This window comes from Camelus ferus, chromosome 7, assembly GCF_009834535.1.
Source record: "Camelus ferus isolate YT-003-E chromosome 7, BCGSAC_Cfer_1.0, whole genome shotgun sequence".
Lineage (NCBI taxonomy): Eukaryota > Metazoa > Chordata > Mammalia > Artiodactyla > Camelidae > Camelus > Camelus ferus.
In genome coordinates, this window is record NC_045702.1 from 63,343,895 (window position 1) to 63,369,430 (window position 25,536).

The following is a 25,536-nucleotide window of genomic DNA, read 5'->3' on the forward strand; positions in this document are numbered from 1 at the left end:
TTCTTTATATGAAATATGCATCTTACAAATTTTAAAACCTAAAACTTACTGTCCTCAAGCAAGTCAATTTTATTTAAAAATAACATGCATGTGTAAAATGTGCAAATCAACGCTATTCTAATACTTTGCTTCTAGAATTATTATTTATACACATATGCCATTCAACTAGTGTTTAATGATTTCTTTAGAAAATGCAGCATTATTTTAATTTTATCACAAAAATATACCTCTTGAGAATATCACATCTTAAAAGGATTTATTTAGAGAAATCACTATTGGAAAATGTTATTTTATTTTTTCAAACAATTTTAAGAATCTGCTTGACTTATAAAACTGATGATAATCCTCAGAGTATTATTATATGTTCATTGTAGGATGTACTTATAAATTATACTTGATCCTATCTATTACATGAGAAAGATTTCTGTGAGAAATCCTTTTTTTGACCTGTTATTAGGGTCCCAAGCCAACTTAGAAACAAAAATCCCCAAAGAAAGTGTTATTATATTTAAAAAGGAATTTGATTCTGTAATGGAGTAGAGACACTTGTCACCACAGACCATGATAAAACTTAAGAAAATTAGTCTAGAGTCTGTCTTTTTATCACCAGGTTGCAAATAAGCTGTTTTATCATTATAATTGTTATGGTTTAACACATCCACTGTCAAAAGGTATGACTAAAGTGAATAGAAATACTTAAGCCCCCCAAATTTTAGGGACTTCTGAGTCATGAAACTCGAATACTCTTTCTCAAATTCTAGGGGCTAGTGGTATCTGCCAACAGTTCAAAATATAGATATAAATCTTAGGAGTCGCCAAAATAAACTTTACCTGTTTGGCATTTCCCTTGCAAGACCTCATTTCAAATGTAAAAGTCTTAAAATAAAAGTCTTGAACTTAAGGTGGTATTGCAATTCTGTTTTAATAATGTAACTGGAGAATTCTTAAATGTAGCCCACATCTTATTTTGGCTCCTACAAGTTAATCCTGCAAGACTTTTATATTCGTATATTTTGTGGAGTATTTAATGACAACATCACTAGGTTCCACCTTTAGACATATGTAATGACCACATATTTGATTATCTCTCAGGCCCCAGTTACACAGATCATTATAATCAGAAATGTATCAGAGACACCCAGTGTCATAACACTGGTTTCAATTAACTGCATGTCTTACATAAAATCTGGCTTATAGCCAATAGATGGATTAGGAAGCAATAAAAGCAAGAGTAGCTAAAATTGAGCACAAACACACACACTGAAAATACAGCATCTTTTAAAAAAACGAGTATGTACTGAGATTGAAACATGATATCAGGGAAAGGGATTTGAAGCAATCCAAGTCCTGAAATGGTTTGTGATTTAGGAAATTAAAAAAAATTGGTCACCAACTCTTCACTGTGGACTCCTTTCCGAGTTCAGTAATGCTGGACTCTGGGAATGATGCAACTACAGCAGACGGCTTCAGTGCTCCGTGGAGACAAAAGAACCAGGACTGTAAACTCAGGCTAACAAGTGACTGCCCCAGACAAACTGGAAAATCCGATCCAGCTGTTTTGCATATGTTTGACACTAGCTGGCTTTGAGATTAAAAATATGACTTTCTGCCCCCCACAAAGTTTAAGTTAAAAAAATGGCTTTTTTCCCCCCAAAAAAGAGCAACAGAAAGCTTTCATATTATTTATACATTTACTACAAAAGCAGAACCAAGCACGCCGTGAGGGGGAAAACTGACCCTAATTGATAGCTGGCTTAAAAAAAATAAAATAGGGAAACCAAATAATCTGAAAATAGAGTTTGTCATGGAAACAGCATACTAATGGCGCTATAGTCCCGATAGCTCTGTTTTTTTAAGGCAAGTCTTATTTTGCCATCACTATTGAAAGAAACAAAAGAGCACACTGGCTTTCTATATGCTACACAATTTAACATAAATTGTTCTCTAGAAACAAAGCCTAGTAGTGACTTTAAAATGTCTTTTTAAACTACTTAAATCCAGCATTATAAATCCTTTCTGCATCAAATTTATAGTTACATCATTTTAAGGACACCCACAATGAGAATGCTTTATATTTATTCTTTGGATAGAGACTAATAATCTTAAAATTTTTTTCCAGAAATTATCTGTTGAATTATCTAGTGAGAAGACATGTTTTAATGTGGCCTAAGAATTGCTATTTTGTGCGTGTTTCTCTACAATAAAATCTTCTCAGATATCTACTATATTAGATTAATGTAACAAAGAAAAAAGAACATAAAATTGCACCTTGCTAATTAAAATTGAACACTGTATTTTCAATTAGATTTAATTTTTTCAATTGCCTTAAAATAATATGATGACTTGTAAGTCAATTGCCTTATAACCATTAAAGTAACTCTATTGTATTAAAGGTCTTCATTTTAGCCCACAAAATGTTTTCATGAGAAAATTTAATAAAGTTAGTCTATAATGAGACCTGTTTTCCAAAGGTATTTGAGGTATTCCATCTAGCATTTTCCTTTTCTCATGACCTTATTTCCATATTGTAAAATATATAAGTAAACTTTGCATCTCTATTTTATAAAAATTAGTGTGTGTATACTTATGTGTATATTATATAGACATAGATATATGTACATATCTGTATATACACTCTACATATATATACATTTATGTAAATTCTGACTAACAGTAGGCCAACTAGATAATTCCTCAGGGAAAGGTTCCTTGAACAATATAAAAATGGGTCTTCAGAAGCAAACAATAAAACAGCCCTATACACCCAACTGCTGTTTAAAATGCTTATAAACACACTGTCAGTTAACCATTTACTGATTGCCTATTTATGGTTTTGGAATATCTAAGATTATGGAAAGTATAAGATAATACTTCATAAAAATCATGACAAAGATGATGGCTGATGATTTAAAAATAAACTTCCATATTATAAAAAGTCATGTAAATGTACCCCTTAAAAGAAAAAAAAGCTGTAATAAAATGAGAATTCTCTTTTTAATCATCTTCTTCGAGTAAAGAAATAATTTGCAAACTTCTATTATATACTGTCACTACTATGGAAGCAGACCTTTTCTAGGGACTTTACAACATCAAGCACCATGCAAGCAGGCTAATTCTTTGGAAGGATCTGAAGGTTTACAGATAGACTTTTTCCTTGAATTCCTGAATTTATATACTGTGAGATTGACTGTAGACACTATAAAATGTAAAGATAGTTTCATAGTGCAGACAGTTCCAGCTCTATTATTTTCAGGCACAAAAAACCGTATAATTTTGTACAAAACTTTGATTTTTTTATTTGCGAAATTAAAAATATGGTATTATATATATATAAACTTCTATTCCTCTATAAATATAGATGATTTTGTGATAGTGAACAGAATAAATGCATACCAAATTCAAAGACCATTGTCACTTTAGGGTATGACAGACATAGATAAATTTAGGTCCTAAGTACCGGTATTTTGATAAACTCTTAAAGTTTAAAACCATACAATCAGGAGGATCGCTTTTCTCCTCTTTTTCACAGAGAACTAAAGTGAATTATTTTTAAATGGCTTTGAAAGATTTCCATTTGACACATTTCTGTAAATCCAAAAAGGAGCACATAGGATTTAGTGCAGTAGACCTGCACACATTCTCCCTTTAGCATGCATGCCCATATTTTATTTCAGGAGCTAATCCCATCAATTATTCCACCTCCTTTGCCTCCTGGAATCTTACCAGGTTATTATTAATGATGTGGATTGTTCCTCCCTTGAATAATAATCATAATAATATGTTGAAAGTGTACAACTTTTACATTTTAAAGTTTCTGATAGATGTCTAATTATTATTTGATTAAAAACAATAAAGTAGCATTTCATTTTGGGGAAGCCCATTACACTGAAATCTCCTTCAAGTTTTCATATTCAGTTTACCATTTCCTGTTAAAGGAAAGCAAAGATCAACTCTTTCAACAAAGCTTCCCAGGTGACCAAACGTTTCCATTTTACAGAACGGTAAAATCTCAACTCAGGCTGTTTCAACCCTAGAGGCAGGTTGCCAGGCATCAGTATGCAATTAGAATTAACATTTTATAACCCCCATCTTCAGTCTCTCCCAACCCACACAAAGCTTCATGCCTCTTCCCGAATCTCAGTAACCACATCTTTCCATGACGCTGGCCAAACCCATACCAGGTTTTAGACGCTAGAGAATGAAATGAGCTCATCCATCAAAAATTAGACTTAAAAAAGTTTGGCATTGGTTATCCCACTCACCCTGTAACCAACTTAGGTGGAAGAAGGGAGTGTCTGGGCGTTGGGGGCCAGACAGAGGGAGGGTGCGACAGCCAGTGCACCCTGCGGGCCTCCTTGAAGCCAGGGGGAAGGTTCTGGACAGTGAAAATTTCAGCTTCGGAGAGTCAAAGGGACAGGCCTTTGCTATCCGGCCCCAGACAAGGGCAGGCCTGGGATGGGCAGGAGGCCCACCCCCAGATTCGGAAGCTTTGTGTAGTTCAGTACCTTAAGAGCCCCAGCCCCGAGCAAGGAAGGGAAAGGAGGGAGCAGAAAGAGGAGCAGGGAAGTGACCCGGGCGGCGCAGCCCCAGGCGTTCCCCACCCGTGGCAGGGAGGGGCGCGCCAGCACGAGCAGGAGGAGCGAGCTATGCGCTCGGATTTTCTCTCTGCCGTACTCTGAAAAGGACAAGAAGGAAAAGCCTCGAATGGTTAAACCGCCCTAAATAATTAAAATTTAAACAAAAACAAAAAAAGGAAAGGAAATGAAAAACGCGTGAACGGTCGTCATTTAAATACAAATATACTTACAAAAATCTTACACAGGCTATTTACAATCACAAAAGCGTACAGTTCCAGGTACCAGAGTGTGAGAGCAAGAGAGCTCTGTGCATCCCCCCTCTGGCAGTAGAGTCTGCCCCCAGGGACAGAAGCTTTTGCAGGAGCCTTGTTGTTAAAAGGAGCCTGCGAAAGCGAATGGCTAGTGAGGAAGACTCGAGCAGCCAGATTTGGCAAGGATTCCATGGGGCCAACTTTTGGGGGCAGCTGGGGGCACCAGGCCAAGGGCTGGGAATGGGCTGAGCCTCTGGTCTTAGACGGTGGTCTCCCCCTGTTTGCTGTTGGTTAGCCTGGTGTAGAACTTCCTCCAGGAGTTGAGGGTCTTGCCGGACCAGATCCAGAAGCCTGACGTGATGCCCACGATCAGCGTCATAAGGTACTTGATCATGAAGACTGTGAAGTCGGGGCTCATGGGCGGGTGAGGAGGGGCGCCTCCGCCCGCCTGGAGGTGGGGGCAGGGGATGGCATAGCTCTTGCAGCTCTGGGCCACCCAGCTGCGCTCCCACTGGTCCCGGAAGGCCTGCTCATAGAAGTAGCAGGCGATGACGATAGTCGCTGGCACCGTGTAAAGCACGCTGAAGACGCCGATGCGCACCATGAGCTTCTCCAGCTTCTCGGTCTTGGTGCCGTCGTGCTTCATGATGGTGCGAATGCGGAAGAGGGACACGAAGCCTGCCAGAAGGAAAGATGTACCGATGAACAGGTACACGAACAGTGGCGCCAGCACGAAGCCGCGCAGCGCGTCCACGTTGTTGAGCCCCACGAAGCACACCCCGCTCAGCACGTCGCCGTCCACCTGGCCCAGCGCCAGGATGGTGATGGTCTTGATGGCCGGCACGGCCCAGGCAGCCAGGTGAAAATACTGAGAGTTAGCCTCGATGGCTTCGTGGCCCCACTTCATGCCAGCTGCCAGGAACCAGGTGAGCGACAGGATCACCCACCAGATGGAGCTGGCCATGCTGAAGAAGTAGAGCATCATGAAGAGGATGGTGCAGCCCTCCTTCTTGGTGCCCTGCGCCACTGTGCGCGCCCCGTCCTCGGCGAACTTGTCATTACATACCACCCGGTCCTCCAGCAGGAAGCCGGCGATGTAGGCCACGGCCACTGCCGTGTAGCAGCCTGACAGGAAGATGATGGGCCGCTCCGGGTAGCTGAAGCGCCGCATGTCCACCAGGTACGTGAGCACCGTGAAGAGCGTGGAGGCGCAGCACAGCACCGACCAGATGCCGATCCAGGTGCGCGAGAAGCGCAGCTCTTCCGGCCCAAAGTACATGAGCCCGTACACCTTGGTCGGCTCGCAGGGCGCGCCGCAGTCTTTCTCCCCCAGAAAGTGGTAGTTGAGGTAAGACGGCACCTTGAGGGCGCGCGGGCACGAGAACTTGCCTCGCTCTGACGCGCCGGCGCCGCCCGGGAAGCCGCCGCCGCCGCGGTGACCCCCGCCGCCATGCTGGGGATTGCTGGTCCAGAACTCAGGCAGCAATGAGGGCGTCGGGGTGCCCTTGTCCGAAGTGTTCTGGCCCACGCACAGCTCGCCGGCGCCGTGCACCGGGAACTTCTCGCACTTCAGTGTGTCAGGCCACTGGAAGCCGAACTTGTTCATGAGCGCCTCACAGCCCTGGCGCGCGCGCTCGCACAGGGAGCGGCAAGGCGGCAGAGCCTGCTCCAGCACAGTGCACACGGGCGCGTACATGGAGCACAAGAAGAACTTGAGCTCGGCCGAGCACTGCACCTTCACTAGCGGATAGAACTGGTGCACCTCGAGGCCCGCATCCTCCTGGTTCGTGTGGCCCAGCAGGTTAGGCATGATAGTCTGGTTGTATGCGATGTCCGTGCACAGCGGGATGGAAATGGGCTGGCAGTAGCCGTGGTCCGGTATAGAGATGCCCCGCTCGCCGTTGTACTGCTGCCCGCTCTGCTGCTGCTGAGGTGGCGGAGGCGGGGGCTGCTGTCCCGGCCCGGGCCCCTGACCAGCCGCCTGCGCCCGGACCCCCAGCAGCAGCGGAGCCTCCAGCAGCCAAAGCAGTAGTAGCAGCCGGCGCGCTAAGTGCCGGGAGTGAGCTGAGGGACGGCGGCGGCGGCTGCCCGTGTCCCCGCTTCCCTCTGCCACCGGCCCAGCCGCGAGAGCCCTGGCACAAAGTTCCCAGCTCGCGCCGCCGCCCGAGGCCCGGGACTTCTTAGGCGCCTCCTCCTCAGCCATACTTTCTTGGCTCCTTTCTGGGCGCCGCTCGGCTGGGGCTGGCGGTGGCGCGGCCGGTGGCGGCTCCCCCTGCGGCCGGGGCGATCTCCTCCCCGCCGGTGCCCTCCGTCGAGCCCGGGCCGCGCACGGCCCGCTCTCCCGGCTCCCGCTCCGCGTCCCGCAGCCGCCGCCGCCGCGGAAACTTGCGATTCATGAAGCGCGGGCTGCGAGGAGAGCCCGGGTGGCTCGGGTCGCGTCCCGCCTTCCTGGCCCTTGGCTAGCTGGCTCCCGGCTGGCGGCGCCGCGCTAGTGGCCGCGGCCCCGTACAGCGCGCGACTCTCGGCAGCCCAGCGGCCTCGGCTCCCCTCTGCGCCTCCGCCTCCTTCTTCGCCGCCGCCGCCTGACCATTTGTGTCAATCCCTCAACTCGCTTGCTCTCCTCTCTCGCGCGCGCCCTCGGACCGGTTTCCAGGCGCCCCGCAGTCTGTCTTTCACCAGGAGGGAGGAGCCTTGAAACCGACGCGGAACTGGAGGCTCAGGGATCGTCGCCCAATGGCTGCACTGGCTTCCCGGCGCAAAGGGCGCCCGCCGCCTCCTTCCTAGAGCGAAAGTCGGCGGCGGGTGGGAGGAGGAGGCGGGAGGAGGAAGTAGTACTGGTGGCAGAGGCACCGCTCAGGCACAAAGAGTGGGTTTGCTATGAAGCGGGACAGGCTTGGTTGCTTTTGCTTTTGCAGAAGAAAGGGCGAGGACGAGTGGGAGAATGGTCCCATATGCTGGTGGAGATAATGAATAGGAGTCCGCGGACCGCGGGACTTAGCTTTTCTTTTCTTTTATCCATTTTCGTGTTTACAAATGCTGCTCTTAACGCTGGTTACACACAGCGAACTGAGCGCTTCGATCAGAACAGATGCCTTTGACTTAAGGAACGCACCGCTTCCTTTGAGTTTATGTCTGTCCAGATTTTGTTTAAAATATTACTCTGATAAATCCTACAGCTCTCAGGCTGGGCCTGGCAGGCTTTGGTCGCGCCATTTCCCCCAAGGAGAAGTTCACGGGATCGCTGTCAAAGAAAAACAGCAACAAAACACAAACTTCGATGGAATTTTAAAAGACAGGCCGTCTGCTACTGTTATCCTTTCTGTAGTCAAACTCCTTTTTCTCCTGTTTATCAATCGAGAAACAGAAGCCAAGGGAAACTACCGAATAAATATTTAGAGACGAAAAACTAGAGAACCCGACGACCTCTCTCCAGAAGCAGAGTCCTCGCGGCCTGAGACCCCAGAGGTGGTCCGGCCGAGCTATGGCTGGCGGACAGCCCGGACCCTTGGGGGAGCTCCTAGGAGTCTTCTAGAACCCGGGACGCCCACGACTTTGGGGGAAATCCTGGGAGGGTAAGACCTGGGCCAGTTGGGTGCCACAGAGTGGTATTCCACTAACGCGCAGAACTGCAGATGCCACTTTAAAAACCAAAACAACGAAGTCTGAAAGCAAAAAGCAAACTGCATGTTTGCTTCCTGATTCCAAACAACACAATCCATCTCAGCTGACTTACATTCTTGTTGTTTCCCATGTAAGAATTTTTCAAGTGATGGTTTAACTACATGACTCAGTTTTATCAGTAAAATGCCACTGTATTATTAATTCTACCTAAGATTTGTTGGCTGGTGATTAGGATCTCTCTTGGGATACTTTTCTACAATTATTTTCTATCATTTGTTTATTCATTCATTTAATAAGTACTTACTAAGCTCCTATTATGCTATAAGCACTGTTAGGTAGTAGAATACAAAGAGGAGCAAGACAGGGCCAGCCTTACAGGAAGGCATAGTGCAATGGAGTACAGAAATGTAGATCACTTATCAGAATCCCCATCTCAAAGCTAAAGGAGCACAGGAAAGCAGCCAGTGGAAATGGGTGGGGAGAATTCTGTTGGAGAGGTGGGTGGAAGGTGTAAAAGACAGGACCCTGAAGTGCTTAAATTGCTGAAGCTTGAGAGGGGATGTGTGTGGCTGAGATATTATGGGGAAGGCAGGAGAAAGTTTTAGTCCATACTAGAAGGTTTGGGTTGAACTACATAGGCAATAGGGAGCTATTGAGGGTCACTTTTCCTACATAAGCAGGGGGTGGCTTCAGGATGACTGGGAAGGAGGGAACCTGGGACACAATGTCACTGGGAAGCTTATAACATTAGTCTAGACATAAAGGTCACTACTTAAGAGGACTGTTACTTCTACTTACGTAGTTTTAACAGGGCACTGTGAATTTCCTCACCATACATGCTGGTGTCTCTAAAAAATGTGCAATTATATCTTTATCTGTTAAAACAAAATGACATCTCAGATACTTAACATTTTTTCAAATATTCATGGATGTAGTTAATTTAGAAAATTCATATTCGTTTTAAAGCATTTCTGGATTTCTGGTATTTTTAGAAAGAAAATGCAACAGGTACTAAATGGACGACAGGTATCAAATGTGAGTGAGTGTGTGTGTGTGTTGGCAATAATTCATGAAAGATTTTGGTATTGAAAAAGAAATTGGGAAGCACAGGTGCTCTCTGAGGTCCTTTGAGCACTCACAGTCCATAACTGTTCACTTTATCTGCCAGCATCCTGGCCCACAGTCTCCCAGGGACAATGTTCTCTAGCTTCCTGCCCTTATGCTCTTTCTTCTGCCGATAGTATCCCATGCTTAGAAACTGTACCAAGCCATTTTCCTTCTGCCACTCCTGTCTTGTAAATACTTATCTGTCTTGTGTTCTATTCTCTCAAGGTCATTCTTGGTGACTGGGTTGGATGAAAAGTGAATTTATTCTAATGCATTAATTACCAAGAAGCATCATGTGCATTAAGCATCCACCATCACCATCACTGCAGACTCATCCTCTTCTCCCTCAGGAGGGTAGGGCTCAGGGAGTTTGGCAGAGTCTGGTTCTGTTTTCCAGAGTAGGTGACACTGTCCTGCTTCAAAAGTTATTCTTTTGAAACTCTTTAACTTGTTTTATCTTCCACTGGATGGTGATATTTACTAGAGAGGAGGCTCAGAAGTGCAATCAGAGTTAAAAAGGAAAAAAAGGTCATTTTTTTTTTTTTTACCAAATCATGAAGCTGGAAGGAACCAAAAACATCACCTAAGAATTGGTTAATTTTCTGCAGTTTATAATTAAGAGTACTAGATCGGAAATTTCAAAGGAAGAACTACAGGTTAAATGACCTTGTTTGGCTTGAATTTAATTACATGCATATTTTAACCCTTTCTATGTTCTTTTGAGTAGCTATTGTTCTTTTTATCTTAAAAAATCAGTTTTCTATAGTTTTCTGTCAGTGGATTGTGAAAAAAGATCTCGTCAAACAAACAAAAACTCATTTCCTGAGAGTTGTCTTCCAAATTTAAAAAAAACCAAAACACCTAGATTGTCTATTTATTTTTATACCAATGCATTATTTCACTTATCAGACCTATGTAATACAGAGGAAACTATTAAAATCAGGAACAGGTCAGAGTTGTAACCAATAACAGTTAGTGTTATGGAAGGTCATTTGGGGAGGTGATGAAGGCAGCAGATAAAAAAAATGTTAGAAGGAAACTATGAGCAGCATATTTTTACTATAATCTAAAATATATTATTGTCAGGATGTGGAAAGGTTTGAGATCCACAGATAAAAATTACTAAGTAAGCATGAACTCTTCTGAACTTGGTAATAAAAATATTTCGACTAGGTAAAAACTATAAACATAACCCCATTCCTTCTTGATACTGGTTCTTCAAACATCAGACTCAGTCAAGTTTTCTTATAGCAAAAATCTTGTTTTATCAGGCTTTTCCCAAATCTTCTGAACTCTCTCCAGATTGCCTATGTGAGGTTAAATATGGATAATTACCAGTTCCAGTTACATACAGTTGGGCACCCATGGACAGTGGTTAGGTGAATTCTCCACGTGCAACCTGGCAGACCTTGAGCTTTTAGGTGAGTTGCTTTGCCAGTGGCGTGCAGGTAGCAGGCTTGAGATGTCTTTGTTGAATGACAGAGATTACAACGTAGGTTAAGACTATATTTTTGAGCCCCTACCATATGCATTTGGCATTGCTTTTCTTAATGTACACTAAGTGCACTACATTGTGTCACTTAAACTTTACCACTTTTTGAGGTAAGTAGTAATTATAATTTTCTTTTAATGGATGAAGAATCTAAGGCTCAAAGTAGTTAAATTATTTGTCCAAGTTCCCATGGCCAGAAAGTGCGAGAGTAGGTCTTGTGTGTGACTAAAACCCATGGGTTTCCATTGAATAACATTATGGGAACATGTCCACTTCTAAAAAGTATAGAAGAAAATGTGGTTTCTGAGGGAAGCTTGTGATGATTTCTCAGTATTTAATATAGTCTTGCATACCAGGATCGAGAGGGCAGGGGTATCAATACTGGGACTCACTGATGCATTAGATCAGCATTTTCCAAGCTGTGTTCTGTGAAATAATAATATCTTCCCCAAATATGTTCTGTGAAAAAAATTTGTTCAAGTAATTTTGAGGAAAGGCCATGCTCTGTGTCCTTACTGGAAATTCATGTTAGACTAATAAAATCCCTGAGAAGTCCTGAGGTGAAGAATCTTTTTTAAACTTTGTCTTCCTAGTATTTCCCACATTTGGGACTCTCTCTCTCTCTCTCACACACACACACACACAACAACTTGACACTTGTGCTCTGTATAATACAGTTTGAGAAATGTTGGATTAGACCTAATATATTTTAAAACTAAACTTTATAAGGTTAGACTCTCACCTCTGTATTACTTTGGTATGTTAAGAGTGGAAAGTGAAAACTTGGCTTTCAATACTTGAGTTCCTGATGCTTTCTCATATTTGAATTTCTAGCGTAGGGATGGATGTTGGTTGGTTAGGGAACTGACAGTGACAGAGCCAGCCTGGGCTGTGCAGTTCCTGCCGTCCTTGGCGGCATCACATAGGAGTCTGTTTAATTGTCTTTGTAGAGACACTTCAGGTGTAACTCTGCCTGAGTTTCCGCAACATTGATAACCTCTTTCCTCTGGAATTTCCAACCCAGGAATTTTGGCATAAGCTAAGTCTTCCAAAACATCTGTATACTTTTGCAAGAATTCTAAAACTAAATGTCTTTTCTGTCTTCATTTTTTTCTTCATTCTTACACAAATCTGTTCTTAACATTGGTGAGATGGTTCTTGGATTCATTTATACATGGAACCTCAATTTATAGACTCTCTTTGAAAGGGCCAGCTTTTAAAAACATATATTGCTCTCCCTAAAACAACTTATTAAAAGTAACTGTCAGCTTGACTATTTTGACTTTTATCTTCTAGGGCACATATAGCTGATTCATATTAAGATCCTAAACTAACTTATCTTTTGTGAATCAGACACGATTTGTTAGAATTTATATTTTAAACATGGTTAAGACTTAAAATTTTTATATAGATGAGTATGTTCCATAGGTCTAGGTATGAATCATGGATTACTTATACACAGATCTCACAAAACATATTTTAAAAAATAGAATTATGAAAGGAAAAAAATGGTCATCACTGAATTATCATCAACAGATTAGGGTAGTTATTAGTCCCAAATTTTCTTATAATTCAAAGATTAAACTATAAAAGAAGATTTTGCTACATAGATTACTTAAGTCTCAGTTTAACATACAAAGAGCTATCTCATGGCTCTGCTTTAATTTGTTCTGTTGTCATTATGCAATTGGAAATAGTGTATACTATCTGGGAAAATGTTTGCAAGACATACAGGCATTTGTATTAGATTTAAAATGTAGTCCTTCTGTGAGGCCCTGGGAAAGAAATATAGATGATCCCTTGTAAATTAAAACCTTATGTTTCATGAGCTTAACGAGGTCTCTCTGATTGGCTAAGATATAGGGAGCAGAGTTTGGAACCACTTTGGTGCAGAAAGAAGTTTTCAAGAGGATGAATAAAATTCATGCCTCTGTAAGTGAACATGTCTGCTTTCTCTTCTGGATGACTTGTCTTTTTTTTTTTTTTTTTTTTTTTTTGCGTGAATGGGGGAAATAATGTTATTCATCTTTAAAAATCATAGTCTGAGCAAACTGTTTTCTTTTTATTTGTTTCTCGCTTTAACCTGAAACCCTCTAGCTGAAGATAATATGGAAATAAATCCATGGTGTCTAAAGTATTAGTAAAAATCCTTCTTAGATAACATCTTTGGAATTATGATCAAGAACAAATAGAACAGGCTACCAGGCTTTCTCATATAGATTTGACCACATTTCTTCGGACAAAGTAAAGAAAAATACTGGGCTATTTGTACTTTATTAGACATCTAAGGCAGAAGAGATCCTAGTACTTGAAAAAAAGTGAAAAAGGAAAAACCATTCTTCTGCTATGAAGGTTGTCCCTGTATCATAGTACCCGACTTAATCTTCACAACAGCGCTGATGCAGGTGGTGAGATGATGACCCTCAGTGAAGACGCAGACATGGAGGCTTAAGAGGTTGACTAGCTCACCCAGGCTGTCAGCACGGGAACCAGACTTCAAAGGCACCTACCATGTGCATTAGCACAGCAGCTCACCAAGGGAAACAAGACAGAGCCCACAGCTTGTGTAACCTAAAGAAAATTCATTAGAAAATGCAAAAGTCTGCTAAGAATCTAGCTCTGAGACAGTTATTCGGATGTTTTAATATAAAGGATCTCAAACACCACCAATCACTGTCAGATGGCCATCTCTTGTGTCTACCCGTGGTAAAACCTGAGGTCTAATGGTGCATTTTTGCCAAGGGATGGTGTTCTGTAAGGAGGCAGAAAAATAGATTCAAAATTACAGCTTTCCTGTGATCTGATCTGATCCATGGGTAGACCTGTAGGGGATATAGTCTCCATTCTCACATTTCTTTTGCATCAGAAGAAAGGCCTGGACACTGGAGTATTCTTTAGTGCTCAGTAAAAGGCACCGTGATTTCTTTTATTGTGATGAGTTTTCTTGCTTTCTCGAACGTCATTTTCTTCATTTATAAAATTAGGGTGATAATCTAATGAGTATTGTGTATCTTGCTGGCTTTAATATACTGTAATTCTGATCCAACAAAGAAGTTTGCACGTTTATATTTAAAAGACAGAGTGTTAATCAATAGGCAAGTGCGTTTGGCAAAACTGCTTCAGCACGCTGACGTTAGGAATCTCTGCATTATTGATCTGATGGGTTGGAATGCAATCGGGATCCATTTAAACAGACGGCTTTTCTTTTCAGCTTTCCTTTCCCTTCAGTTCTCTCTACAACAGAAGTAAGAGAAGTCCCTGTCTTCATGGGCTAGTGTGCCTCCCTGTGGGGCCCTGCAGTGGGTGGAGTTTATACAGCATTTTGTTTGCCGCAGGCCCTTCAGTTTTACATAGGACTTATAACTCAGAAGAAAGTAAACGTTGCCATCTTTAAAAACTGATGTATATTTGAAAATTATGCACACAGATCCAGATTGGATCTGATGATTTTGATATGGTTCATTTTCCCTTTTATGACATTATTTCCCCCAAATGCATTATTTTCTAAATGTCCCATATATTAACTGATATATAACAAACTACCTCAAATTTAATGGCATAAATTAATAGCCTTCTATTATGTTCATAACTCAGGGTGTCAGGAATTCGGAGAGAATGACTCGTCTATACGCCGTGAAGTCTGGGAACTCAGCTAGGAGGGCGCCAGCAGCTGGAGGTGACTCGGGCAGGGGAGGGCTGGAACAGTTGGAAGTGGAGGATCTGCTTTCAAAATGCTTGGCCCCTAGGCAGGGACGCTGGATTCAGATGGGACTGTCAGCTAGAGTGCTTACCATGACCGCTCCAGCTTAGAAGCCTTGGGGTAGTCAGACTCTACATGGCAACTCAGTGTTCCCGCCAACAGGCAGAAGCTGCATGTTCTTCCGTGACCTAGCTTTGGAAGTCACCTAATGTCACTTCCAACAGATTCTAAAGTCAAAGCAGTCACAAGCCTGATCAGATTCAAGTGGAGAGGGCAGAGACACCACTTCAGTGGGAGCAGGGTCAAAGATTTGTAACAACTTTAAAAAACTGCCACACTAAGAAATCTGAATATATAGAATAAGTTTATTTTCTATGACAGGGTTCAGGAAAGCTATAATAATAACATCTGCTGAATGCTTACTGTCTGCTGGTTAATTCTTACATTCATTCTTTGAGGGATGTTGTATTGTTATCTCCATTTCACAGAGGAGAAAAATGAGGCTTAGGGAGGATAAGGAACGGTCACATACTACTGAACAGGAGAATGGAGGTTGAACCAAGATTGTCTGGATATAGACTGTTGGAACTTAACCACTGAGCTGTATCATTTCTTCTTAGCTAATTAGAGCAAAGCCTTTAAGAACTGTTAAGCAAAAAATTTAAAGCTATGGTCCTCACCAAATATTAAGAAATGTTTTGCACAAAATTGTTACTAAAACAGATGTGGTGGTCTGGGACCCATAACAATTGAACAAAATGCCTCACCTCCACATAGACACCTGTACTTTGGCAAAATATTTTCCTGGCAGGATTGGACAAGCTTGAACTGGTAGAGCTGGAACCTTCCCCAAGAAGAATGAGGTGAATCATGGGGCTTGAAGGTTACTGTACTGTGACTGCTGGGAAAGCAGGCTTTTGTCTTTGACTCTTAGTTGGATATCATTCCAAAGTTCAGGGATGCTTTTACATCCGTATTTGGCTGTGATCAAGACATATTACAATGCAAAGTTGTTTCATCTTTCAGGCCAATTGGAAAGTAGATGGCTAAACCACAGAGATAAGATACAAAGCTCCCATTTTTTAACTCAATTTTCACACATCAGACCAAGTTATCTAGCAGGTTCATGTCCTATAAAAAATATAAACTGGCAAAGAGACACACCTCTGGGATGAGTTAAAAACCTGTGTCCTGCTGGAACCCTGCTTCTTACTAGAATACCGCAGCATGCAGCTAAGATGGCATAACCCTTGTGATACCAGCCTGGACATGCTAAGAGCTTAGCAGGTAGGGAACAACCCCAGAGTTCTGTGGCTTTAGAGCCAACATGGGTGCTGAAGTTTGAACCCTGCCTGCCCTGTTTCCAGGGAGTTGGAGTGAACAGGAAATGGGATCTTTTCTAGCCCCTCTTTTCCATCCACGCCCCAGCCACTCTCCCTGCTGCAGATAGCTGTCATCTTGCTCTGTTCTCACACACCAATCACCGGAGACTTCTAGCATTGTTCCTGCAGCCCTCTCACCAGTCAGTCTATGACGGGTCACACAGCCCTGCAGGGTCTACTGCTTCACAGAGCTACCATCCTTCCCTCCTGCACTGACCAAGTTAAAGAGATTTTTTTTTTTTCATCTATGGTAAGAAAGCTCCTTTACCTAACCTTGGCATCCAGAGGTAATCGGGGTCCTTATACTTTACTCTTTCTGCTGTCAGATAATATAGGATGTTTTCCAAAAGTTGAGCTGTGTGACTACCTGAGCAATTCAACCAAGAGTTTCCATTCAAAGCATTTCTCACCAACATGGAATCTAAACCCATGATGGTCTCTTTACCCTCCTGCTGAGCCAGAGTAAAGTCTCATTCTTTCTCAGGCAATGCCAAAGAGCTGCATTAGTCTTATATTTCCATATATTCATTCAATAAATATTTATGGACCACTTACCATGTGCCAAGTGCCTTGCTTGGTGTCCAAGATTTAACACCAAGCAATGCAGACATCTTCCCTGTCTTCACAGAGCCTTCATTCTAGCCCTGAAAAAGGACACAGAACAAATACACCATTCATTGTACATGCATACATGAGTTCATTCCAGCTGGTATACATTATTTTAAATTTTTGGTTTGGACTTATAGACAACTCTGGATAGTTTCATCAAAGAAAGGAATGCATGGGAAAGTCATAGAGGTGACTAACAAAATTTCAAGGAGGAGGTAAACATGCAAGAGTCAAACTAGCTCTCTCTCCTTGGCAGGAGTTTATGGATCTTCCTTGTGATGTGTTGCATTAATGTAACTTAGTTATCAAAACTCCAGTTCTTTCAGGGAATGTCTTTGGTCCATCTTAAGTTTACTGTCTGCCCCTGGACTAATGGATCAGAGCCAGGGAAGCTGGTCTTAGTGTACAGACATAGCTGTTGGGGGTCACCCCTGAGCAATAGGTTAAGACCCTAGAGAAGAGGTAGGGCAGCCTCTGCAAAATTATTTATACAACAGAAGTAGGAATAGCCCCAAGAACATCTGACTTAATTTTGGAAAGGAGGTGGACTCAAAGAAAATTTCATTACGGATGAGAATTATAATCCCATCACCTAAAAGATGAAGGGGAGTTAGCTAAGACAAAAGGAAAAGTGTGGGAAGGAGAGAGAGTGGGGCGTAATGATAGACAGAAATGGTGTCTGTGAAAACTCAGAGGTAAGAAGGAGTAAGACACGTTGGAGGACCCACGAGAAGGCTGGCTTAAAGCCAACTGCGTATCTTAACTCTGGTGGACTGGAGGGTTTATCTCCAGCACCACATCCCTTTGATCAGCCCTCCTAGGAAGCCAATGGGACACCTGGTGGCCAGTTCCGGCACTGCTGGGTTGCCCCTGGGCAGGGCCTCCAGAGCAGGCTCTTGGCTACCGTTAGTAATAGAGCTGGTTGACACCTCTGTTTTATGGCTGTTCCTGCCTTTCAGAAATAGTTATATTCTTTACAGAAATATATTGGCTTTTCTTTCTGAAAAAAAAATGTTGATTAAAATTCACTTCACCTACTTTCTCTAGACTTTATAGATATGTCACCTGATCTTTGTATCTATAAAACAGACCTATATAAATTCTAGCTGAATTTTTAAATCATTTTTAAAGCAGCTCTTGAATTTTAAGAGTCTAGAAAATTACTTTTCTATTAACCTAAGGCCAGAAATTGAGCTATTTTGTTCTTTTGGAGAAATAATAGCTTCTAGGAGTTTCATAAGATGATCTGACCCATATTTATTAACTCTTTAGGGAATAAGTCAGAATAGCTATTGTGATAACTGTGGCTAAGCAAATGTGGAAGTCTCTGGTGGATTAAAGTTGACCACAAATTCCTTGCCATTCTTCTCATTATGAGCTGGAGTCTATTTCCCCTCCCCTTGAAGCTGGGTTGGCCTTGAGACTTGCTTTGACCGGTAGTGCAATGGAGAGGAAGCAACACTGTGCTGGCTACAGGCCTAAGCCTTCAAAAGGCAGGCAGTTTCTGTTTTGTGCCCTTGGAAGCTGGATGCCATGCTGTCAAGGAGCTCCAGGACTCCTGGATGGGTCCTAGAGGTAGAGCTATCACCTTGTGCATTCCAGCACCAGCCATGCTCCTGCCTGAGTACCGCTCCTGATGTGTCTCAGTTATACCCTATGAGCTAAAGAACTGCCCCGCTGAGCCCAGTCAAACCATGGAATTAAGACATCATTTTTGTGTTTTAAGCCATTCAGCTCTGGGGTGGTTTGTTACACAGCAACAGCCACTAAAGAGGATCCACGTGGATTTCTTTTCCATTTCTTCAGGAGGCAGTGGATTTTTTCCCCTATGACTTTAATGTCATAGAAGCCAGCAAAGAGAGTGTGCCACGAGAAATGGAACAGGCTCAGAGGAATTGAAAAGACTTCAAGCTCTTGGTGGACACAGGGAAACATTCCAGGAAAGAGAGAAAGGCTGAGACACACAGTGGGATGGGAGTGTCAGGGGGAGATGTTTGTAATTGGTGGAGTGAAATTCTCAAGGAGGGGGTAAGGGAGGGATTTCTAGCAGAAGAAGGGGTTGATTTAGCCTTGGAAGGGAGGAGGCCACCTCTTCTCATGACAGTGGGACTGACTGGGGGAGAAAATCCAGGAAATTCTGAGGTGGCAGGAATAAAACCGAAAAAGATCTCATCAGATGATTGAATCCCAGTCGAGCAGAGGGAAAGACCATACGTAGAGGAGGATAGGGAAGCCAATGTTTGCAATAATGACCTGTTTGGAAGAGTATCAATAGTAAATGAATAATAACAATAATAAATAGGCAGACTATTAAACCACAAGTGGTGATTCACTACCACTGTTCTAGCAATTGGACAAGCAAAAGAAACATTTAATAGAGAAAGTAAAAGTTGGCCGATTTGAACTCCAGGGCCCAACCAATGCCTTGCCCATACGTTACTCACCCCGATGAATTGCCTTTTCTCTCCTTGTTTAGTGGAACTAATTCTCAGCACACAGTGTCCATAACCAGAAGAGAAGGGACACATTCCTGAAACAAGGGAGATGGCTCTTCTTCAGACCTAGAGAGTCCCCTCACTCAGGCAGTGGGCAAGCAAGCAAGTTCAAGTCCCACATTTGTCCCACTTTTGGTAGAAGTGGCCAGATGGGAACGCTTCTCCTTTTAATGACCCTGGAAAGTCTAATTCATGTTCTTCTCAAAAAGGAGAAGGGAGTTGGAACATGGAAATCATTAAATATTCTCAAATGTCCTGTCTGCACCCCTGAGAAGGAATTGCTCTGACGCTCTGACTTTTATTTAAGGGTCTGATTTTAGCAATGATATCACCAGAAACTATTAAGCCTAATATGAGATGAGATAATTTACAGAGCTTATTAACACATGACACTGCATTCATTCTGCTCCTGTAGCTCATTAGCTGCTTGACTTTGGACAAGTTTATTAAAATGGTGCTGAGCCTCAGTTTGTCATCTGTGAAATGGCAGTTATAAATCTAGCTTCCCCGGTTATCTCACTGGCTGTTGTGTAAGGATCAAATGAAATAATGAATACATAGAATGCTTTGAGAATGCTCTCCAAACATATGGTATATTGCGTAAGTCACTTGTGAAAAATACCTTTGTTTACTGTACAAACTCATCCTGATCCTGGGGAAACTAGTGGGAGAATTTCACTTCTTCCTTCTCTACAGTGCAAATGAAGGCAGACTTTTTCTGTACTTTGGAGCAGTGCCTTGTTGAACTTGGAATGAAATGGATTGATGATTTGCTGAGCTTATGAAAGCCTCTTTCCCAGTCACTCTGCTAAAGTACCAGCGAGTCATCCATCTAGAAAATAAGCACAGTTGGGGTGGGGATGGGATCATTGGCCATGTGGGAAGATGCTGCCTGGAATAATAGGGTTAAGTGGATAACCACCAACGTAAGAAACAACCTTTGAATGACGAGATAGAGAGAGAGAGAGAGAGAGAGAAATAGTACATTTTCAAACAAATAACTATTATAAACTTGATAGCTGCAGAATGTTCTGCTTTAAAGACGTGAACCCAAGAACCAGATCGTGAGGACGGAATCTCAGCTTTGGCACTTAGACCAGCTGTGGGACCTTAGGCAAGTTGTCTAGCTTCTTTAGTTTTCTTCCCAGTTCAGTGAGGAATGGAACGGCACCTCCTTCATGGGCTCATTGTGGGGAGTCAAGGCGTTAATACATATAAAGCACTTAGAACAGTGCCCGACATATGCGTGCTGCATGAAGATTAGTAAACAGGTTATCTGGCAGGTGGTGTTTAGTATGTCAGAGTCCAGCCTAGACCTCTATGTTTGTTTGCTAATTAGATACACTGAATACAAAGTTTAAAAAGCCTGTGAGTGTACTGACCTTCATGTAAATATTTTCGGAGACGTTCCCTGCACTGAGTGTGAAACCCATACGTGAGCACATTGCAGGTGCTGTCAGACAACATCAAACCAGGATGGAGCACCGTGATCTCAGATCTGCTGTCTGACTGGGCAGTGCGTTTAACCTCTTCACGCCTCAGCTGCTCTCTCTGTAGTAATGGCAATAAAAAATGCTTGCTTCACAAGGGCATCATGAAGATGAAAATGAGATAATGTTTGTAAGACTCAGTGCTTGCCTGGAGAGGCGCCACCTAAACGCAGATTGTAATTATTAACATCATCCAGTACCCTAATGGTGACTGGGTTGAATGCTATTACCTTATTAAATGACTAAAGACAATCTTAGAAATTACGTTGGGTGGTTGGATAGTTAGGAACACAGCACCAGACAGCTTCCTGCATGAAAACTGTTGAGAAGGCACCACCGGACTGTGCTGTGTTAAAACTCACTAATTAAAACTCACTTCCCCTGGGGCAGATGCTAAGGGGAGAGCTTAACCACTTTGCAAACGTGGCTCTCTCAGGGTTACCCTCTGTGATTCCTGAGCATTACTGAATCAGGAATCTGGAGTGAGGAGATTTGGAGCATAAGTTTCCTACCTGAAATTCATTAGCCACAAAGCTAATGGGCTTACAAAGCTTTTTGGAGCAGTTTAAAATTTTGTGGAACCAATGGTGTTAATTTTCTCCTGCCTGTTCCAGGTTTACATACGATAGAGAGTAGGAGACAAATGCTCAGGGAGCAAGTTAATAAACTAATGGAGGCAGAAAATCTTTCTATAAAATTCTGCTGTCCCTGGAGGGTAGAATGGTCCCAAATGGGAGGCATAATTGGTGATAAGCAAGGTGATTTTAGATGGTACACCGATAACTATTGTATATATGTATGCACGCACACATATAGACATGTTATATACACACATATATGCACACACACATATAGACATGTATACATTTCTATGTATATGTATGTGTATAAAAATTAAATTATTAGGACATGTAATCTATACATTGATTGATATTATTGCTTAAGCAAAGATAAAGTTGGTAATTGAAAAAGATGGTTGATAGTAAGAATAAAATATATTCGACTTAAAGAAAAACATTAGGTAATTAATAGTAATGAAAACTAATGATGCAATTTTTATAGCAAAAATCATGACTGCAGTTGAGGAAAAACAATCTTAGAAGACAAGTAAGAGAGCCTCGTTTCGTGTTAGGTTGCTGGGTGTGGGGTTTCAATCCCAGGGCAGAATGTAGAGAACAGTGATTTCTTACATCCGAATTGATCGCCACTGTCTGTAAAGCCCTTTTACATACTTTTGCTTATTTTCAGATCAGGCATAATTATTTCTGTTGAATACATGAGGAAACTGACTAAATGTCCTTGAAACGTTGTGCAAGAGCAAGCTGGCAAGTGACTAAAAATCTGCACATGTTGTAATACTGTTTAGGGAAAAGACTCATATGCTATGTGGTTTTTACAAAGTGGAGAACTGTTTATTAAAACTAGCAGTCATTCATTTAACTCCTCGGGAACCAACACTTCTAATGATGGTCCTGGTCATCCAGGATCTCATGGATCCTGTGCTGAGCACTGTGCGGGTTGCTGAGGCCTCAGTGGGAATCACCTGCTCTGTTATTTCAGGGGCTTAAGTCTGGACGTAGGTAACACAGTACTAGCCCAGCTGGGCCTCCCGTTATGTTTTACTTGAATAGTAGAGGGTTATAATTTTTAAAAATGTGTTGTTGGTATTTAAGAAGCTGTAGAGTTCCCATAAAAATCTGGTGCCTGGCTTTTCTTAAAACCCTGTGAAGATCTGGCAAGACCAGGTCTTGGGTTCCTGCTTAGTTGGCCTTTGGCGGGGACTGTGTGCTCTCCGCGCTGACACAGTCACTTGCTGGACTCACGTCTCTGTCCCTCCTCTACCTTGGAGAGCCCCGGTGCCCGGAGCAGTGCAGACAAGTGAGTAACGCTTAACAAAGCAGCCCTCACTAGGGAGCAGGGCAACGAGCACGGTGGGCATCAGCCCACAGTAAAAAACACAAGTTGGGAGAAGTCAACCATACTTTCATAGAACCTAAGGGTCAATATTTTTTTTTTAATTTTTAAAAATTTATTATTATATTATTTGGGGGGCAAGGGGGAAGTAATTAGGTTTATCTATTTATTTTTAATGGAGGTATTGGGAATTGAACCCAGGACCTTGTGCATGCTAAGCATGTGCTCTGTCACTTAGCTGTACCCTCCCCCTAAGGGTCAATATTAAAACAAATAGTATATCATGTTGCCTGCAAAATATTTTCACTGCTTTGGCTGTTTAGAAAATTCTTCCACACAGTTTGCCCTTCGCACTGCCACTTTGAGAAGTAGACTAGGCAGAAATTATTACTCACGTTTTATTGATTAGGAAATTGAATGTCTAAAATTGAAAGAGGTTTCCTAGAAACACAGCTGGAGACAGGGGTTTGGGTGTCCTGATCTCCTGAGCAAGGGCTCTCTGGGAAAATGCTGTGAGGGAAGGAGTGAACAGGAGAGGGCAGGAGGGGATGTGGCCTCAGGGAAAGTCCCCCAGGACCTGGACCATAGGGAAGGGATCTGGAGCTGTAACCACGACACAGGACTGTTCCTGGTGGGGCCAGGGCGCCAGCCTTTTGTACCGCTTACCAGTCAGTCATTGGCCGTGGCCTCCCACCAACGTCCTGGGTCAGGTGGCCCCTCTTTTAGCCCAGGACAACTTTCCCAGAAGTGGGGGCATCTGTGAGCCTTTAGCAGCCAACACTCCAAGCGGAGCCTCACCAGCCCAGTAAATGGGACTGGGGAAGGGACATCACAACAGCACCTTTGAAAATAATGAGTGAACATGCAGAATCGCAGTGAGATTCAACTAACAGCAGCCGTTACTCAGGCAGTGCACATACACCACATGTGCGCGCGCACGCGCACACACACACACCAGACACAGCGTGTTTCAGGAGGTGACAATTTCAGAAAATACACCGGGGTCCTTCCAAAACCGGAAAGTTCTCAGTCAACATTTTGAGAAATTGAGAGGAAATTGTCTCATCTTTTAAAATACTATTTTCAAAAAGAATGAAATAATGCCATTTGCAGCAACATGGACGGACCTAGAGATGATCATACTAAGTGAAGTAAATCAGATAAAGACAAATATCATATATCACTTATCTGTGGAATTAAAAAAATGAGACAAATGAACTTATTTACAAAACAGAAACAGACTCACAGACATAGAGAACAAACTTATGGTTACCAGGGGGGGAAAGGGAGGGAGGGATAAGTTAGGAGTTTTGGATTAACAGATACAAACCACTAAATATAAAATACATAAACAACAAGGTCCTACTGTATGGTACAGGGAACTATATTCATTATCATATTATAAACTATAATGAAACGAATATGAAAAAGAATGTGTATATATGTATATACATATATGTATCACTGAATCGCTGTGCTATACACCAGAAACTAACACAACATTGTAAATCAACTATACTTCAATTAAAAAAATCCAGTTTCACAGTTTATTCTGTGCAAACCATGGAAATAATTGAAAAATAAAGTCTTAGATTTTATAAATTAATACATTAAAATATACATCTAGATACACACATACAGAATCTAAGTATCCATGTACGTAGTGTATGTATGGATATAAATACAGCTAGAAGATGTGATGGTTAATGTTTGTCCAGGAAAAATATCTTGCCACAGAAAATGGAAAAGCTTTGTGTTCAAAGGGCTTAGAAAATAAATTCTCCTTTGACAGAGCCTGGCCCCTTGGGATTTGTCACAAGCAGGAAGAATTTCCAAGAAATATCAGGTTGTTCTTCTGGCATATTCCTACTTTGTTCTGAAACAATTTGAGCTCAGAAGCACATTTCAAGTACAGAAGTTATAGGTTTTGCTAAGTGTGAACAGAAGAGGAAAAATGAGATGCAGGGTTATATTTTTAACCTTTAAAATTTTAGATAAAGATTTAATAGACTTCTCCTTATTAAAGGACGTAATTATGCACCTGTCCTTCACCACTGATGGGACATTGTCAATATTCACAATTGTGGCAAATCAGGGAGAAAATGAACAGGCAAAAGTCCAGTGTAAAATACGGTTTATTTTATTTTATTTCTTCCTTGATTTTTTTCCATAACACCTTCAAGATGCCATCCCAAAGCTATTATCGTAACTGAATATTTTACATAATGAAAAGCACAGGCACCTCAGATCTCCTTTTGCATGACAAATGCTTAATTAGAAAAATAATAGGATGGAAATGAAATTGGTATTTACTATGACTGGAACAGAGAATTGTCCTGGAGAAGAAAATTCAGTTTTAATTTACCAAAGGCAAAAAAGAAAGAGGATAAAAAAAAAAATAAGCAAGCTAGAAAGAAGTGAATCTCATATGATGAATACTGGAAATAAATCAGAGACTAAAGTATATGGCTTGTGCCCATTAATTAGGATGGAATTTCTCTCTCTCACTCACTACACATATGCATGCGCGCGCGCGCACACACACACACACACACACACACACATCATAAAGCCCAACAGAATTTTTTAAAGTGTGATATTAAGCTGAAGTCTTTTTAAATTGCTTGTGAAAAAAACAGTCAGGCCCTCTAAATGTTACATTTCCATCAGGTTAGATAAAGTGTATACCAAATTTGTGTATGGTCGAATTCTGCACTGCATTAGCAACCTAATTATAACTGTGAAATAATTCAGTGTAGAACCATATGCTAAAATATGGTAATTGCTATGTTAAGGTTTTTGTAGAACAGAGTTGCATTTTCCTGTGTCTCTCTGGGTTGTTGTTGCTGATCTGTTGCCTTTGGCCAGTGAGTCAGAGGCCATGAGACTCCTCCTTAC

General features: G+C 42.1%; 1 protein-coding gene and 2 long non-coding RNA genes across 3 annotated transcripts in view; 1 reads left to right on the forward strand and 2 right to left on the reverse strand.

Annotated features, from left to right (window-relative positions):
- Positions 1-1,677: 1,677 nt before the first annotated feature.
- On the reverse strand, positions 1,678-7,504 carry FZD1 (frizzled class receptor 1). The gene has a single exon (XM_032484024.1). It carries the CDS (start codon positions 7,029-7,031, stop codon positions 5,088-5,090), a length of 1,944 nt encoding a protein of 647 aa, XP_032339915.1. The 5' UTR covers positions 7,032-7,504; the 3' UTR covers positions 1,678-5,087.
- A 5,313-nt stretch (positions 7,505-12,817) lies between these two features.
- Positions 12,818-19,601, reverse strand: LOC106728793. Its single transcript, XR_001365052.2, has 3 exons — positions 19,184-19,601; positions 16,686-16,774; positions 12,818-13,619 (listed from the first exon to the last, which is right to left on the reverse strand). It is a non-coding gene; the product is annotated as an uncharacterized LOC106728793 (long non-coding RNA).
- LOC116664988 overlaps positions 14,574-25,536 on the forward strand; it is a 64,471-nt gene continuing 53,508 nt past the window's right edge. Inside the window, exon 1 of the long non-coding RNA XR_004321562.1 lies at positions 14,574-14,724. This is a non-coding gene — a long non-coding RNA (uncharacterized LOC116664988). The remainder of the gene's footprint in view (positions 14,725-25,536) is intronic.